This window comes from Juglans microcarpa x Juglans regia, chromosome 6S (assembly GCF_004785595.1).
Source record: "Juglans microcarpa x Juglans regia isolate MS1-56 chromosome 6S, Jm3101_v1.0, whole genome shotgun sequence".
Taxonomy (NCBI): domain Eukaryota; kingdom Viridiplantae; phylum Streptophyta; class Magnoliopsida; order Fagales; family Juglandaceae; genus Juglans; species Juglans microcarpa x Juglans regia.
The window spans coordinates 8,988,934-9,003,433 of NC_054605.1; the positions used below are offsets into that span (position 1 = coordinate 8,988,934).

A 14,500-nucleotide genomic window follows, 5' to 3' on the forward strand; every position below is an offset into this window, starting at 1 on the left:
CTAAATAGCTTGGCTATAAATAGACTTAACGTGTAAATAGATAATGTGTACCAGCAACAATAGAAAACGTGTACAGTAAATTAAATAGATAACGTGTACAGTAAAACCAGCAGCAATTAAGTGCTGGAATCGTGCTGAATAGAGAGTGCTCGGTTGTCACCATTTTCTATATAAATGAAGGAAAACAATAGAAAGAGGTATTTAGACCAATATTGACATGGTATTAGAGCCACTTTGATTTCCATCGCGTTGGTCTTAATAACAGAGTTCGATTTTTTTTTTTTTTTGGCTATTCTTGGGAGAATTTTTTTTTCTAATTCAGCAAGTTCTTTCTTGCTCTTAGTGGGTCTCGGTGACTTCTGTGGAGTCAAACCTTGTGGTTTGAGTTTTTGATGTCTATCGGAGTTGCGAACTTTGTCCTTCAGTGCGGACCACTTCTCTTAGTGGTTTTTTGGTGGTGGTTGTGCCTCTTTGAGGTCGTCGGTGTCTTCTGTGTGGTGGTTTGCCGTGATCCTGTTCTGGAGAGTGCAGTTTGGTGCTTGTCGGCAATTTTTGGGTAGTTTCTAGTGGCTAAAGACGTGCGGGTGTCTCCTTTGGTGAGTATCGGCAATTTCTGCATAGTTTCGACTTGTGGGCTCGTCACCTTGGTGGCTTTGAGGCTGTTGGCAGGTTCTGTGTGGCGGTCTGAAAGTTTCTGGGTGGCTGTGTTGTAGTCAGCTCTCTTTGGGGGGGGGGGGGGGGGGGGGGGGGGGGGGGGGGGGGGGGGGGGGGGGGGGGGGGGTTTCCAAAAGTTTCTGGTCTAGGCCTTTTATTTTGGGAGTGGACTTATTTAGGACCTTGGGCGCCCCCTTGTTACCGTGACTTTGGGCCTTTTTCAGTTTTGGCTTATTTTGGTCCTAATTTAAGTTAGGCTTGCCGCTTATTTGATTGACTACTTGAGCATATTTCTCTAAGTGCTTTTCATCATGTCTGTTGAAAATACTATTGTTCGCTTTACTGGAAAGAATTTTCCTACGTGGGAATTTTAGTTTAAGATGTTTTTAAAAGGAAAAGAATTATCAAATCATATTAATAATTCTGCTAAGGTTCCCACTGATAAAAAAGAATTTGCTCAATGGGAGGTCAAGGACGCCAAGGTAATCTCTTGGCTATTGGGGACGATTGAGTCTCACCTTGTGACCAATTTTCGCTGTTTTACTACGGCTCAGGCTATGTGAGATTATCTTCACCGCATTTACCACCAAGATCATAGTGCTCGGAAGTTCCAATTAGAATTGGAAATTAGTCATTATAGTCAAGGCAATTTACCTATCGCACAATTTTATTATGGTTTTATTAAACATTTGGTGTGAGTATTCTGCCATTGTTCATGCTAAGGTTCCCACTACAGCACTCGCCGCTCTTCAAGCAGTTCATGCTGAGAGTCAACACAATCAGCTTTTAATGAAGCTTCGACCCGAATTTGAGCCCGTTCGAGCTGGTTTGTTGAATCGTAATCCAGTTCCTTCTTTGGATATTTGTTTGGGAGATTTGTTGCGTGAAGAACAGCGATTATCCACTTAGATGGGTATGACTTCTGAGAAGGTCTTTTCTGAGACTGTGAATGTAGCCTATGCAGCACAAGGGAGAGGGAGGAACAAGTTGCAATGTTTCAGTTGCAAGGAATTTGGTCACATTGCTTGCAACTGTCCTAAGAAAATTTGCAACTACTATAAGAAAGAGGGCCATATCATCAAAGACTGTTGAGTATGGCCTCAGAATCGCCAATCCCAAGCTTTTCAGGCTGCTGTATAGTCTTCTTCTTCTACACCGCCTACTGTAAGCTCTGATTCATCTGTTCTCACACCAACAATGGTCCAACAGATGATTGTGTCTGCTTTTACTGCCTTAGGCCTGCAAGGTACGGGTACTAACTCAACTTCTTGGATTGTTGATTCGGGCGCTTCTAATCATATGACTGGTAATACGACGAGTTTTCATGGTGCTCGTAAGTATAGAGGCACGCAAAATATTCAGATCGTTGATGACAGTACTCTTCCTATTACTGTTGTTGGTAATTTGGGCTCTTCATTTCGCTATGTTTTTGTCTCTCCTGGATTGTCTACCAATTTGATTTCTGTTGGACAATTGGTAGATAATAATTGTGATGTTCACTTTTCTTGTAGTAGTTGTCTTGTGCAGGATTAGGTGTCAAGGACGGTGATCGCGAATGGGCCTAAAATACGACGTTTATTTCCCTTATAGTTTTCTATTACTAATGTTGTTTCTCTTGCTTGTATGGCTATTGCCAACACTAATGAAGTCTGGCATAAGAAATTAGGTCATCCTAATTCTGTTGTCTTGACTCATCTTATGTAACATGATTTTTTGGGCAATAAAGATTCATTTTCTTCTTCTCCAGTATCTTTTGATTGTACTACTTGTCGTCTTGGTAAAAGTAAAACTTTTATTTTTTTTTGTGCATGGTAGTCGTGCTTCTAATTGTTTTGAAATTGTGCATACTGACGTTTGGGGTGTGAGTCTTGTTATTTATCATGGTCGGTATCGTTATTTTGTGACATTTATCGATGATTATAATCGATTGACCTGGATATATTTTCTTCGTTCTAAAGCTGACGGGTTTTTTGTCTTTTAAAAATTTGTTGCGCTTGTTGAGACACAGTTCAGTACTTGTATCAAAACTTTACGCTCCGACTGAGGGGGGAGTACATGTCTCATTCTTTTCAAACTTTTCTTCAGCAAAAGGGGATCATTTCCCAGCGTTCTTGTCCTTATACTCCTTAACAAAGTGGAGTCGCTGAGCTTAAAAATCGTCATCTCTTAGATGTCATCCGTACTTTGTTGATTGATTCTTCTGTACCTTGTAAGTTATGGGTAGAAGTTTTATCTACTGCTGTCTATTTGATCAATCGTTTGCCTACTACTACTCTAGATTATGATTCTCCCTATTTTTGATTATTTGGCATATCTCTTGATTATCAATCCTTTCATACCTTTGGGTGTGTTTGTTTTGTTCATCTGCTACTTGTAGAGCGACACAAGCTTGTTGCATAGTCTGTCACGTGTGCCTTTATGGGATATAGTCCTACTCAGAAAGGATTTGTTTGTTATGATGCTCATGCAAATAAATCCCAAATCTCACGGAATGTGATTTTCTTCGAAAATCAATATTTCTTTCAGTCTCAGGTTATTTTTGATCCTCCCATTACTCTTCTTCTCGCTTTTGATGATGTGTCTTCTTCTATTAAGCGATTTCAACTAGGTATGGTGTATCATCGACGTCCTCTCCCTTTTTCAACGCCCCTTCCAGACATTGATCCGTCATCTGATTCTGCGATTCCTATACTTCGGCACTCCACCCGGGTTACACATCCACTAGATAGGTATGGTTTTCCTCGCATCTCGCTTACTTCCACTCTCGACACTATTTTTGTTTCTCACTCTTATATCCAGGTATCCACCCAAGCGTGTTGGCAGCAGGCCATGCAAGAGAAAATCCAAACTCTTCAAGACAATCACACTTGGGACCTCATAATTTGTCCCTCTGATGTCAAACCTATTGGTTGTAAATGGGTGTACTCAATCAAGTTTCGACCTAATGGCTTACTAGACAGATATAAGGCCCGTTTTGTGGTTCTCGGAAACTGACAGGAGTATAGTATTGATTATGAAGAAACATTTGCACCTGTTGCCAAAATCACTACTGTGCGGACTATCTTGGCAATTGCTGCGTCGCGAGGGTGGTCTCTCCAACAGATGGATGTAAAGAATGCTTTTCTACATGGGGATTTGAACGAAGAAATCTATATGTTCCCACCTCTCGGCATGTTTGCTACTCCTTCCTCAGAGGTTTGTCGACTACGCCGATCCTTGTATGGACTGAAACAGGCTCCGCGTGCATGGTTTGACAAATTTCGCTCTAACCTGCTTGCTTTTCATTTTACTCCGAGTCAGTTTGATTCCTCTCTTTTTCTTCGCAAGATTTCTGCAAGAATCATATTGCTTCTCATACATGTCGATGACATTGTGATCACTGGCTCCAATACTGAGTTAATTAAGCAATTACAACAGCATCTCAAGGCCTCTTTTTACACGAAAGATTTTGGTCCCCTGCAGTACTTTTTTGGCCTTGAAGTACAACTTACTCCAACTGGTACGTTGTTACACCAGCATAAATACACGCAGGACGTTATTTCATTGGGTGGTCTCATCAGGTAACTCTATTTTTACTCCCTTGGAGGTAAATCTTAAGCTTCGTTAGGAAGAATGGGAGCTTGTATTAGATCCATTCTTGTATCGGCAGCTTGTTGGGAGTTTGAATTACTTGACGATTTCTCGTCCTGACATTTCTTTTGTTGTACAACAAGTTAGTCAATTTATGCAGGCTCCCTGACATCTTCATTTAATTGTTGTCCGTTGCATTATCCTATATCTGAAGGGCACCTCTACAGACGGGTTGTTTTTTCCTAAAAGATCTTCCTTACAGTTGCTGGGATATAGTGATGCTGATTGGGCGTAATGTGCAGATACTTGTCGCTCTGTTACTTGCTGGTGCATGTTCTTAGGCAATGCACTCATTTCTTGGAAGAGTAAGAAGCAAGACAAAGTTTCCAAGTCCTCTACTGAATCTGAGTATCGTGCTATGTCTTCCGCATGCACTGAGATCACATGGCTTTGTGGGTTATTGGGTGAACTTGGTTTTCCTTAGCTACATCCTACTCCTCTTCATGTTGATAATACCAGTGCTGTTCAGATGGCCGCTAATCCTGTCTTCCATGAGCGTACGAAACATATTGAAGTCGATTGCCATTCTATACGTGAATCCTTTGACAAACATGTTCTCCCTCAAACATTTGCACTGAATGTCAAATTGCAAACATATTCACTAAAGCTCTTTCTTGGCACTGGCATTAGTTCTTTGTTGACAAATTGATGCTTCTTGATCCACCAGCATCAATTTGAGGGGGGTTGTTACAGAGATGCTTTCTATATCTAAATAGCTTGGTTGTAAATAGACTTAACGTGTAAATAGATAATGTGTACCAGCAGCAATAGATAATATGTACAGTAAAGTAAATAGATAACGTGTACAGTAAAACCAGCAGCAATTAAGCGCTGGAATCGTGCTGAACAAAGAGTGCTCGGTTGTAACCCTTTTCTATATAAATGAAGGAAAACAATGGAAAGAGGTATTCAGACCAATATTGACAGGTTGGGGGATGTTCTTGCTATACTTGATAGTCTATAAAGCTTGGGACTGCTTTGACCAGAAGATTTATGATCTAATAGTATTTCCAAGCACCTTTGCCTCGCTGCCTTCTTACCAAAGTTCTCTGTCTTCTGAAAGCAGCTTGTGTTTCTCTGACTGTGTATCGCATCATTATATGATTTGCAACAAATATGCTGACTTATCCCTTTAATCATTTAGCTAGGACTATTTAAGTATCTCTTATTTATACATATAAAAAAAAAGTATCTCTTATTTATTGTTTCTATCACTAGGTTAATTCATTTCTTTCTTTCTTCTTCTTCATTCTTTTTTTGGCAGATTTGGCAGAGATTGCAAAGTTTCTGGGCATTACAACTACCATAGATACAGAAGCTATCCAAGTTAGTAATCCAGTTCCTCCTACTTTATTGATATTTGTTAATTATTCTGGCTACATAATGCTGTGTGGCAGTATCTATTTCATTCCATAGGCAATATATTAGTAAAAATTACTATTGAATATTACCTCCGTTAAGGCTTTTATATCGACAGGATTTTTTTGTTATGAAATGTATGGTCCCATTGCTTTTTTAAGGCACAGCCTTTCCTTTTTTATTCTTGCAATTACAATATTCATTAATATAGTTTTTGTTTTTGGTGCACGGGACTGAGGTTTACTCTGCAAGGGTGGGTTCAAAGGGCCCTGCCTTGGAGAGGTTCCTCGACATAAAAAAAAAAAATAATAGTTTTTGTTTTCCTAGATACCTTTATCAAGGTCTGTCGGCATTATATGGATGGTTTTCTTAGCAATAATTTTGTTAGTATTGAAAGAGCTAGGAATATGATAAGGCTTTTTTTCCTTTTTTGGTGTTTCTAGTGATGAGCTCCTTTAAGAGTTTAATTTTAACTCTTTGGTTCTACCACTATGTGGATTGTAACCTGTTTTATGTTGTTTGAGACACTTATAAATGCTTGATGGGCTTTTAACTGTTGCAAGAGTAAATTCTTGGGTAGTTTTTGCATGTTGTTTTTTAAGGGAGCTCCATTCTGCATATGAAATAGTTATACCATTTTTCTATGCTTTGTACATCTATTTCTTGATGACAGCGCCAATGGGGTGTGTGATGCAAGGACCATATAAGAAATGACCATTAAGCAAATCGGTGACTCATCAAACTTGTAGACTTTTATAGAAAGAATGGCAAGAATAAGGATCTTGAAAGTTTTGCTGATCAATGGATAACCAAAGCAATGGTATGGAGGAGAGAATCAATAAAAATGTTATTCAACATTAACTTCCTCCAATGCTTACAACTTAAGAACGTGGAAGAGAACTTAAAATGATCAGCATTACTAAAAGCCCAAATGCCCAAAATCTGAAACCACAAAAACCCATAACTTGAGACCAGTGTTTGATAAGCATTAGATAGTTGCACGAACAAAAAACAACATTTGTTTTGGCCAACTGTTGAGCCTTATTTTAGTTTAAAATGATCTCGAGTTATCATGTGATCTTCCATTATACATAATGCGTTTTGGACAGCTGTCAAGTGTTTTCATGGTACTGATTGATCTTGCCATCATGTCATTTAACACCCCCCTTTATTTAACAGTTGATATGTTTTCTTTGTTTATAATCCGGGAGAGTCCTTTAGAATCATTTTAAATAACAGCAACTTATGAACACGAAAACTGACATTTTGCACAGAAAATTATTTTTTCTGTTTTGAAGCAAATAATACAAGCAGACAATGTTGTTTGCAAACATAGAGCAGCCACTCAGCCAAAAATAGAAGGAAGAAAACAGCTAGACATACCTTAATCTGAAAAATAGAAGGAATTTCTGATGTTTGATTAGACTATTCTTTTTTGTTTTTGATAAGTAAGAAGAATTTTATTAATCCACATAATTAGGCAAGGCCCAAGTATATAGGAAGTATACAAGAGATGAGACTATTCTTAAGCTCTTAAAAATTTGAATGCCTGTGAAGTGGATGAAAAATTTCTCAAGATTGTACATGTCTGGGCCAACAATGCTGAAGGAAGATTCACAACTGAAAGTGACTTATGTTTCATTGAAACCAAATTGAAACCCCTCGTATGGCTTACAAATCCCTGCATTTCTTTTTCAACAAAAAAATGCTTGGGAGGTGAGAAGATATGATTTTCTATTGTTAAGTGGAGATGGAACAGTAAATGTGGAACATATTTATCTTTTGTAATTTTTTTTAGACCACATCTATTGTTCATAGGACTATGAATGAAATCTTGCCTATATAGCTTGTAGTTTCTGTGACACAACAATGCAACTTATCATTAGAGTAAGTTCTTACTAGGTGCTGGAGTCTTGTGTATTTTTGGACCATCACTGATGTGTTTGACGACACTCAGTTTTACTTTGCTTTTCACTGCCTGTATCATTTGAGAATCATTAATTTGCCTGTGATTTTTCCATTAGATAACATGGAAAATTGCATTTACAATGGAAGCCAGACTAAATGATAGAGGAATGGGTGATTCCTTTTCGTTTTCTCACTCTAGATCCATTCTTCTTTTAGTTTTAATTTTTGCACTTTTCTTCTCTTTAGTTTTTGGCGTAAGGGGTTGATGGAGTGTAGTGTTTGGATTGAAGCTAAGTTGATCGTGATCAGAGAGGGGGGGGGGAATCTATTTTGCATAGTCGAGAAATGTAGAAAGTTCACAAAGGCTCTATACATCAGTTGAGATGTGGCAGTTTGGTTGGCCAAGGCGGTTGAGGATAGCTTGAAGTTCTCGAGTAATAGGGCTTCGTATTAGACTAGAAGGGAGGGAAACAGAGTTTTCCTGATCCAACTTAGTCAAAACACATATGGTAGGTTTGTGAAACTGGCTGAGCTGGGCACAAGCAGAGGAAAGGGTATCATTGTAATTTCTAAAGGTCAAAATGGTAGTGGTTGGGAAGGTTTTGTGAGGAAGGTGAAGACCTTGTCGGCTCAAGATCCTCTGTTTTTTTCTCTGAAAACAGAGGTGTCTTCTTCAATGGCGCTGATAATAAGGCTTCCAAAGGAAAAAAGGTGAGAAAGGTTAACCCTCACAGAGGGGCTTCCTCTTTTCTCGAAACCCCTTACTTGTTAGCTTTGATGGTACTAGTGAATGATATTCTTGGTTCTAGTAGAACAACTAGAAAAGTTCATACTAGGCAGTGACAATTGGACGATATAAGCAGGAAAGACCTATGGATATGATCTATAGGAAGCTTCCTGTAGCTAGGGTCGACGGTTGGCATTCCCAGAAGTTGCAGAAATTAGGAGAAGTCGAAGGGTCACTATGGCACGCTCGGGTAGAGCTCCAGGGGTGGAAAGAGAGGCTGGACTCATTGATGAAGATAGTTGATGATGGACTGGGCCTAATTTCGGGCTTAGGCTTTGTTTCTAAAGACAATAATGAAGTTTCTGTCGAGAAGAAGGGGGGATTGGATGGGCCTAAGGTTTCTAAAAATAATAAAGGAGATAGGCCTAATAGAGGCCCACTTAAGAGCCTGTGCTTCGGAAAGACCAAAACAACTGTGGGCTTCAGAGCAAAACAAGCCCTAGAAGGGTGAAGTTTCAGCCCATTTTTGTGGCGGCTACGATGGCTGGTTTGTCTTCATTGAGAGAGTTGACGGTGATGGGCGAACCTTCTGGGGGTACCTCGACAGTGAGTTTCGATACGGTTAATATGGTGAAAGGGCTTTCTCAAATCATAATGCCATCTAAGGAACATGCCACTCAAGTGGTGGCACCGACGATGGCTCTTTCTACACAGAAAAGGTCGGCGGTCGAAGGCGATCTTCCCGGTAGCAATATGACGGCAGGTTCGTCTCAGGCAACTCCTCAAACTGATTCCTATCCTTCTAAGGGTCAGTATTGTGTGGCACTATTAGGTCCAAACCCATCATGGCGATGGTGGAAGAGCACGTAACTCAGAAGGATGTGACAGAAACTGGAGGCTCTTCAGGGGGCACTATGGGGTCGAGTTCCTATTCGATTGACAGGAATGAGGTGTCTTCCTTAGGTACAGCGCCAGGAAAGGCAAGTGTGGAAGAAGATGTCTATTGCAAGGGTTTGATGCGGGTCGAGAAGTCTGTTTCTGAGGTTCCTTGTACTCAGTTCAATTTCTCCGATTTACAGATGGTGATTGGTGGAGGCGAAGGCTCTATTTCTGGTGAATTTGGAGAGCTGATTGTTTTAGACAAAGATGAAGATCTTGATACTGTTCCTCCGTGTTCTATTAATCCTGGTATTGAATGGCCAAATAAATCATCTGATTGGGTGTTGAGGAAGGTGGAAGAAATCAGGAATTGTGTGGGATTTCTTGTGATTGCTTTGAGGAACAGTTTAGAGCTCTACTTATCGTCATTGAGACTGGCCAACCTGCACAGGCCAGATCAGCTACCAAAAAAGAGAGGGAGTTGAAAAGGTTGGAGTGTACTATCAACTATAACACTAGGGAAGGGAGTGCCTTTAGTAATAAAGGTAAGGAGAGGGCTGCTAATGGTTCCCAATGAAGCCCAAGATCGTCTCTTGGAATGTCTGGGGGCTAAACGACTATAGGAAACGCTTTCGAGTGAAAAATATGGTTCGTCAATGGAAGCCAGAAGTTATTTGTTTTCAAGAAACTAAATTGAAGAAAGTTAATCATTCAGTGATTAATAGCCCATGGAGTTGTTGGGTGGGTTGGGCTGAGTTAGTCTCTAATGGAGCCTCGGGAGATATTATTATTACGTGGGATAGGAGGGCTGTGGAATTAGTAGACCACTATGTGGGAAATTATTTAGTGGCATGTCATTTTAAGAATGTGGATGATGGAATCGAATGGGTGTTTGCTGGAATATATGGGCCTAACTTGGACCCTAGAAGGAGTATTTTGTGGGATGAAATGGCGGGACTTTGCAGTTGGTGGGATCTCCCTTGGTACTTTGGTGGGGATTTCAATGTTACTCGGTTTCCTTGTGAGCGAGGAGGGGATTCTTAGATTACTAAAGCTATATCTGAATTTTCAGATCTTATTTTCGAGCTACAATTGATTGATTTACCCATGGCGGGAGGAAATTCACATGGTCAAATGGGAGAGCATGGTCCCGGTTGGATAGATTTTTTATTTCGACTTCTTGGGAAGCCTTATGGATGTGAGGTAGAAAAGGTTGCAAAAAATTGTTTCTAACCACCATCCTATCTTATTGGATTGTGGGGGCATTGTAAGTGAGAGAAGATATTTTAAATTTGAAAATATGTGGTTGAAGGATGAGGGCTTTGTTGAAAGGGTTAGGAGGTGGTGGGCCTCTTATAATTTTTTTGGTACTCCAAGTTTTGTTCTGGCGGACGAACTCAAAGCGCTGAAACAAGACTTGAAGAGCTGGAACGTGGAGACTTTTGGTAATTTAGTAAATAAAAGAAAACAGCTTATGGAGTAGTTGCAAATTCTGGAAGTTAAGGATATTGCGGGCGGACTTTCCTTTGAGGAGAAGGAGAAGAAAAAAGAGGTGAATGCAGAAATTGAAAAGCTCTCTCTTATGGAGGAAATTTCGTGGAGGCAAAAATCCCGGATCCTTTGGTTGAAGGAAGGCAATAACTGTCCGAAATTTTTTCATAAAATGGCAAACTCTCATTGTAGATACAATGCTATTGAAGCTCTTCAAGATGGTGAGAATGTTCTTTCCGATATTGGGGAGATTGAAGATCACATTTTGAGTTATTATGAGAAGCTCTTTAGGGAAGAACACTCATGAAGACCAAAGTTAGATGGGCTGGTGTTTGAGTCCATTGATCAATTGAGTGCAGATTGGTTGGAGAGAACTTTTGAGGAAGAAGTTCTTGATATGGTTAGAGGCACGACTAAGTACAAGGCTCTGAGCCCAGATGGTTTTTCTAGGGCATTTTTCCAAGCATGTTGGGACATTGTGAAGGATAACATTATGAAAGTTTTTGGTGAATTCCACTCATTCCTGAAATTTGAGAAAAGTATCAATACTACTTTCATTGCTCTCATTCCTAAAAAGGAGGGTGCAGTGGAGATAAGGGATTTTCTCCCCATTAGCTTGGTAAATGGGGTGTATAAAATCATAGCCAATCGTATTAGTGTGGTTATGAACAAGATTATATCAAAGCCTCTAAATGCATTTGTGAGGGGAAGACAAATTCTTGACTCGGTTCTAATTGCAAACAAATGCTTGGAAAGCAGAATAAGAATGGGTAAAAATGGAGTTTTTGTTAAATTGGACATGGAAAAGGCTTTTGATCATGTCAATTGGGAATTTCTTCTTTACATTCTTGGGAGATTTGGTTTTGGCGAGAAGTGGTATTCATGGATTAAACATTGTATTTCGACGGCCAGATTTTCGATATTAGTGAATTGCAATCCGGTTGACATTTTTAACAACTCTCAAGGTTTGAGGCAAAGAGACCCCTTATCTCATTTTCATTTTGTAATAGTGATGGATGCATCGAGTCGTATGCTTGAAGCGGCTGTCGAAGGTAGATTTTTGTCGGGTTTTGTGGTGGGTGATGAGACTCGGGATAGTATTTCAGTATCACATTTGCTTTTTGCAGACGATACTTTGATTCTAATACTTGGCCTTGGAGAGGTTCCCTGACATAAATAAATAAATAAAAAAAAAATTAAACAATTGGGATCACCTTCATGTTTTGAGAGCCTTACTGTTATGTTTCAAAGCTGTTTCTGGATTAAGAATTAATCTTTCCAAGTCTGAAATTGTTCCAATGGGTACGATCAGAAATATTCTATATCTGGCCAATATTTTGGGTTGCAAGATAGCTTCGTTACCTATGAGATACCTTGGATCACCTTTGGGCGCTCCTCACAAATCAGTTTCTATTTGAGATGGGGTGATTGAGAAGGTTAGGAGGAGGTTGGCTGGCTGGGAAAAATTATATTTGTCTAAAGGTGGAAGAGTTACCCTAATTAAGAGCACTTTGACTAATCTCCCCACTTATTTCCTCTCTCTCTCTCTCTTTCCTTTACCAGTTGGGGTTGCCAAAAGAATTGAAAGGATTTATAGGAATTTTCTGTGGGATGGTAATGGGGAGGGAAGAAAGTTTCATTTGGTGAGTTGGAATAAGGTTTGTCTTTCGGTTTCCTGTGGAGGGTTGGGAGTGTGAAATTTAAGACTTTTCAATAAAGCTCTCCATGAGAAATGGCTTTGGAGGTATCATAATTGTAGGTTTTTTTAGAAGAAGAATAATCATTCTTATTAATTTCCAAGAGAAATGATTACAATATAAATAGAAGAGGAAGGCCACCAAATCAGGAAGGCCACAAAATCAGCAAATCTCTAGGCTAGAAAATAGGAAACAGAAACATCTAAAATCTGAAATAGTTATTTCAGATTTTATTTAAAATAGAACTTCCTAATTTATCTCTTAGAAATCCTACATATTTAAAATAGAACTTCCTAATTTATCTCCTAGAAATCCGACACCCCCACTCAAGTTGGAGTGTAGATATCTATCATGCCCAACTTGTTTACAAAAAGCTCAAAACTAGGTCTGAAAAGTCCTTTGGTAAAGATATCGGCTATTTGTTGAGTAGTAGGAACAAAAGGCATGCAAACAGCGCCACTATCAATCTTCTCCTTTATGAAGTGTCTGTCAATCTCTATATGCTTAGTGAGATCATGTTGTACTGGATTTTGAGCAATACTTCTGGCAACTTTGTTGTCACAGTACAACTTCATTGGCACATTCACTGGCATATGTAGCTCTTCAAGAATTCTCTTCAACCATAGCATCTCACAAACTCCGTTAGCCATAGCCCTATATTCTGCCTCGGCACTGCTCCTTGCAACCACATTCCGTTTCTTGCTTTGCCATGTGACCATATTTCCCCAGACATAAGTATAGTATCCTGCGTGGATCTCCTGTCAATAACTGAGCCTACCCAATCTACATTAGTGTCAGTGTATGCCTCTATGTTCTACTATGTGGTCTTTTGAAAGAGTAAAGCCTTGCCTAGTGTACTTTTCAAGTATCTGAGAATTCGATAAACTGCTTCAAGATGTTTCTCGTAGGGTGAGTGCATAAATTGACTTACCAAACTCATAGCAAAAGCAATATCGGGCCGTGTATGTGATAAGTAAATTAACTTTCCCACCAACTTTTGGTACTGAGTTGTATTCACTGGATCACCTTCCTTGTCATCTCCAAGTTTCTGATTTGGATCGATTGGAGTTCTACTGACCTACAACTGCTCATCCCTGTTTCCTTGAGGAGGTCAGACATAGTTCTATTGGGAGACAACAATCCCTTTCTTCGACCTAGCAACCTCCATTCCAAGGAAATACCTCAGAGATCTTAAGTCCTTGATCTCAAATGTTGATGAGAGGGAAGTCTTCAATCAGTTCATCTCAAGTACGTCATCTCCAGTGAGAATTATATCGTCTACATACACAATTAGTATTGCTATTTTCCCATCTTGTGAATGTCTTGTAAACATCGTATGATCACCTTGCCCTTGAGTATACCCCTGACTTTTAACAAACTGGGTGAATGTCTCAAACCAGGCTCTTGGTGACTGTTTTAACCCATATAAGGACTTCTTCAATTTACACCCCTTTGTGCCAAACTTTTCACCAAATCCTAAAGGTGCATCCATGTACACTTCTTCCTCTAGATCTCCATTGAGATATGCATTTTTTACGTCCAACTATTGTAGAGGCCAGTCATGATTAGCCACAAGTATGATTAAAGAACTCTTACAGTGTTTAGCTTTGCGAATGGGGCGAATGTCTCTAAGTAATCAATGCCATAGGTCTAAGTGAATTCCTTGGCAACCAATCGAGCTTTATACCGTTCTAGAGAGCCATCAGATTTATACTTGACTGTAAACACCCATTTGCTCCCTACAGTTGTTTTTCCTCTTTGTAGATCAACTAACTCGTTCGTGCGATTTTTTTGAAGAGCTTTCATCTCCTTGAAGACAACCTCCTTCCACTCAGGAACTTTCAAAGCATCCTGCATAGTATTAGGAATCTCCATACAAGACAATTCTGAGGTAAAAGCACGAAAAATAGGCGAGAGATTTTCATATGACACATAATTGGATAATGGATGTTGGGTGCAAGATCTCACACCCTTCCAGATAGCAATGGGAAGTTTAGAATCATCGAGCTCACGATTAGACCAGACTCGGGTTCAAAACTAGAAGATGAAATAGGCTGAACATGAGTTAAGGGCTCGGTGAGGACTTTACCTGGAGTGTTTATAGATTCTGGGCAATGCGAAGGATTGGAAGACCCTTTCTTTTGAGTTGTCTTCT

General features: G+C 39.7%; 1 protein-coding gene and 1 long non-coding RNA gene across 9 annotated transcripts in view; both read left to right on the top strand.

Annotated features, from left to right (window-relative positions):
• The window catches only part of LOC121236394 (AUGMIN subunit 7), a 44,194-nt gene that overhangs the window by 13,485 nt on the left and 16,209 nt on the right, over positions 1–14,500 (top strand). For all 8 annotated transcript variants that reach the window (XM_041132815.1, XM_041132818.1, XM_041132819.1 and 5 more), the window contains one exon: positions 5,549–5,610. In XM_041132815.1, the coding sequence (XP_040988749.1) occupies positions 5,549–5,610 (62 nt within the window). The remainder of the gene's footprint in view (positions 1–5,548; positions 5,611–14,500) is intronic.
• Positions 9–5,418, top strand: LOC121236397. The gene is made up of 3 exons (XR_005934752.1): positions 9–30; positions 3,740–3,743; positions 5,074–5,418. It is a non-coding gene; the product is annotated as an uncharacterized LOC121236397 (long non-coding RNA).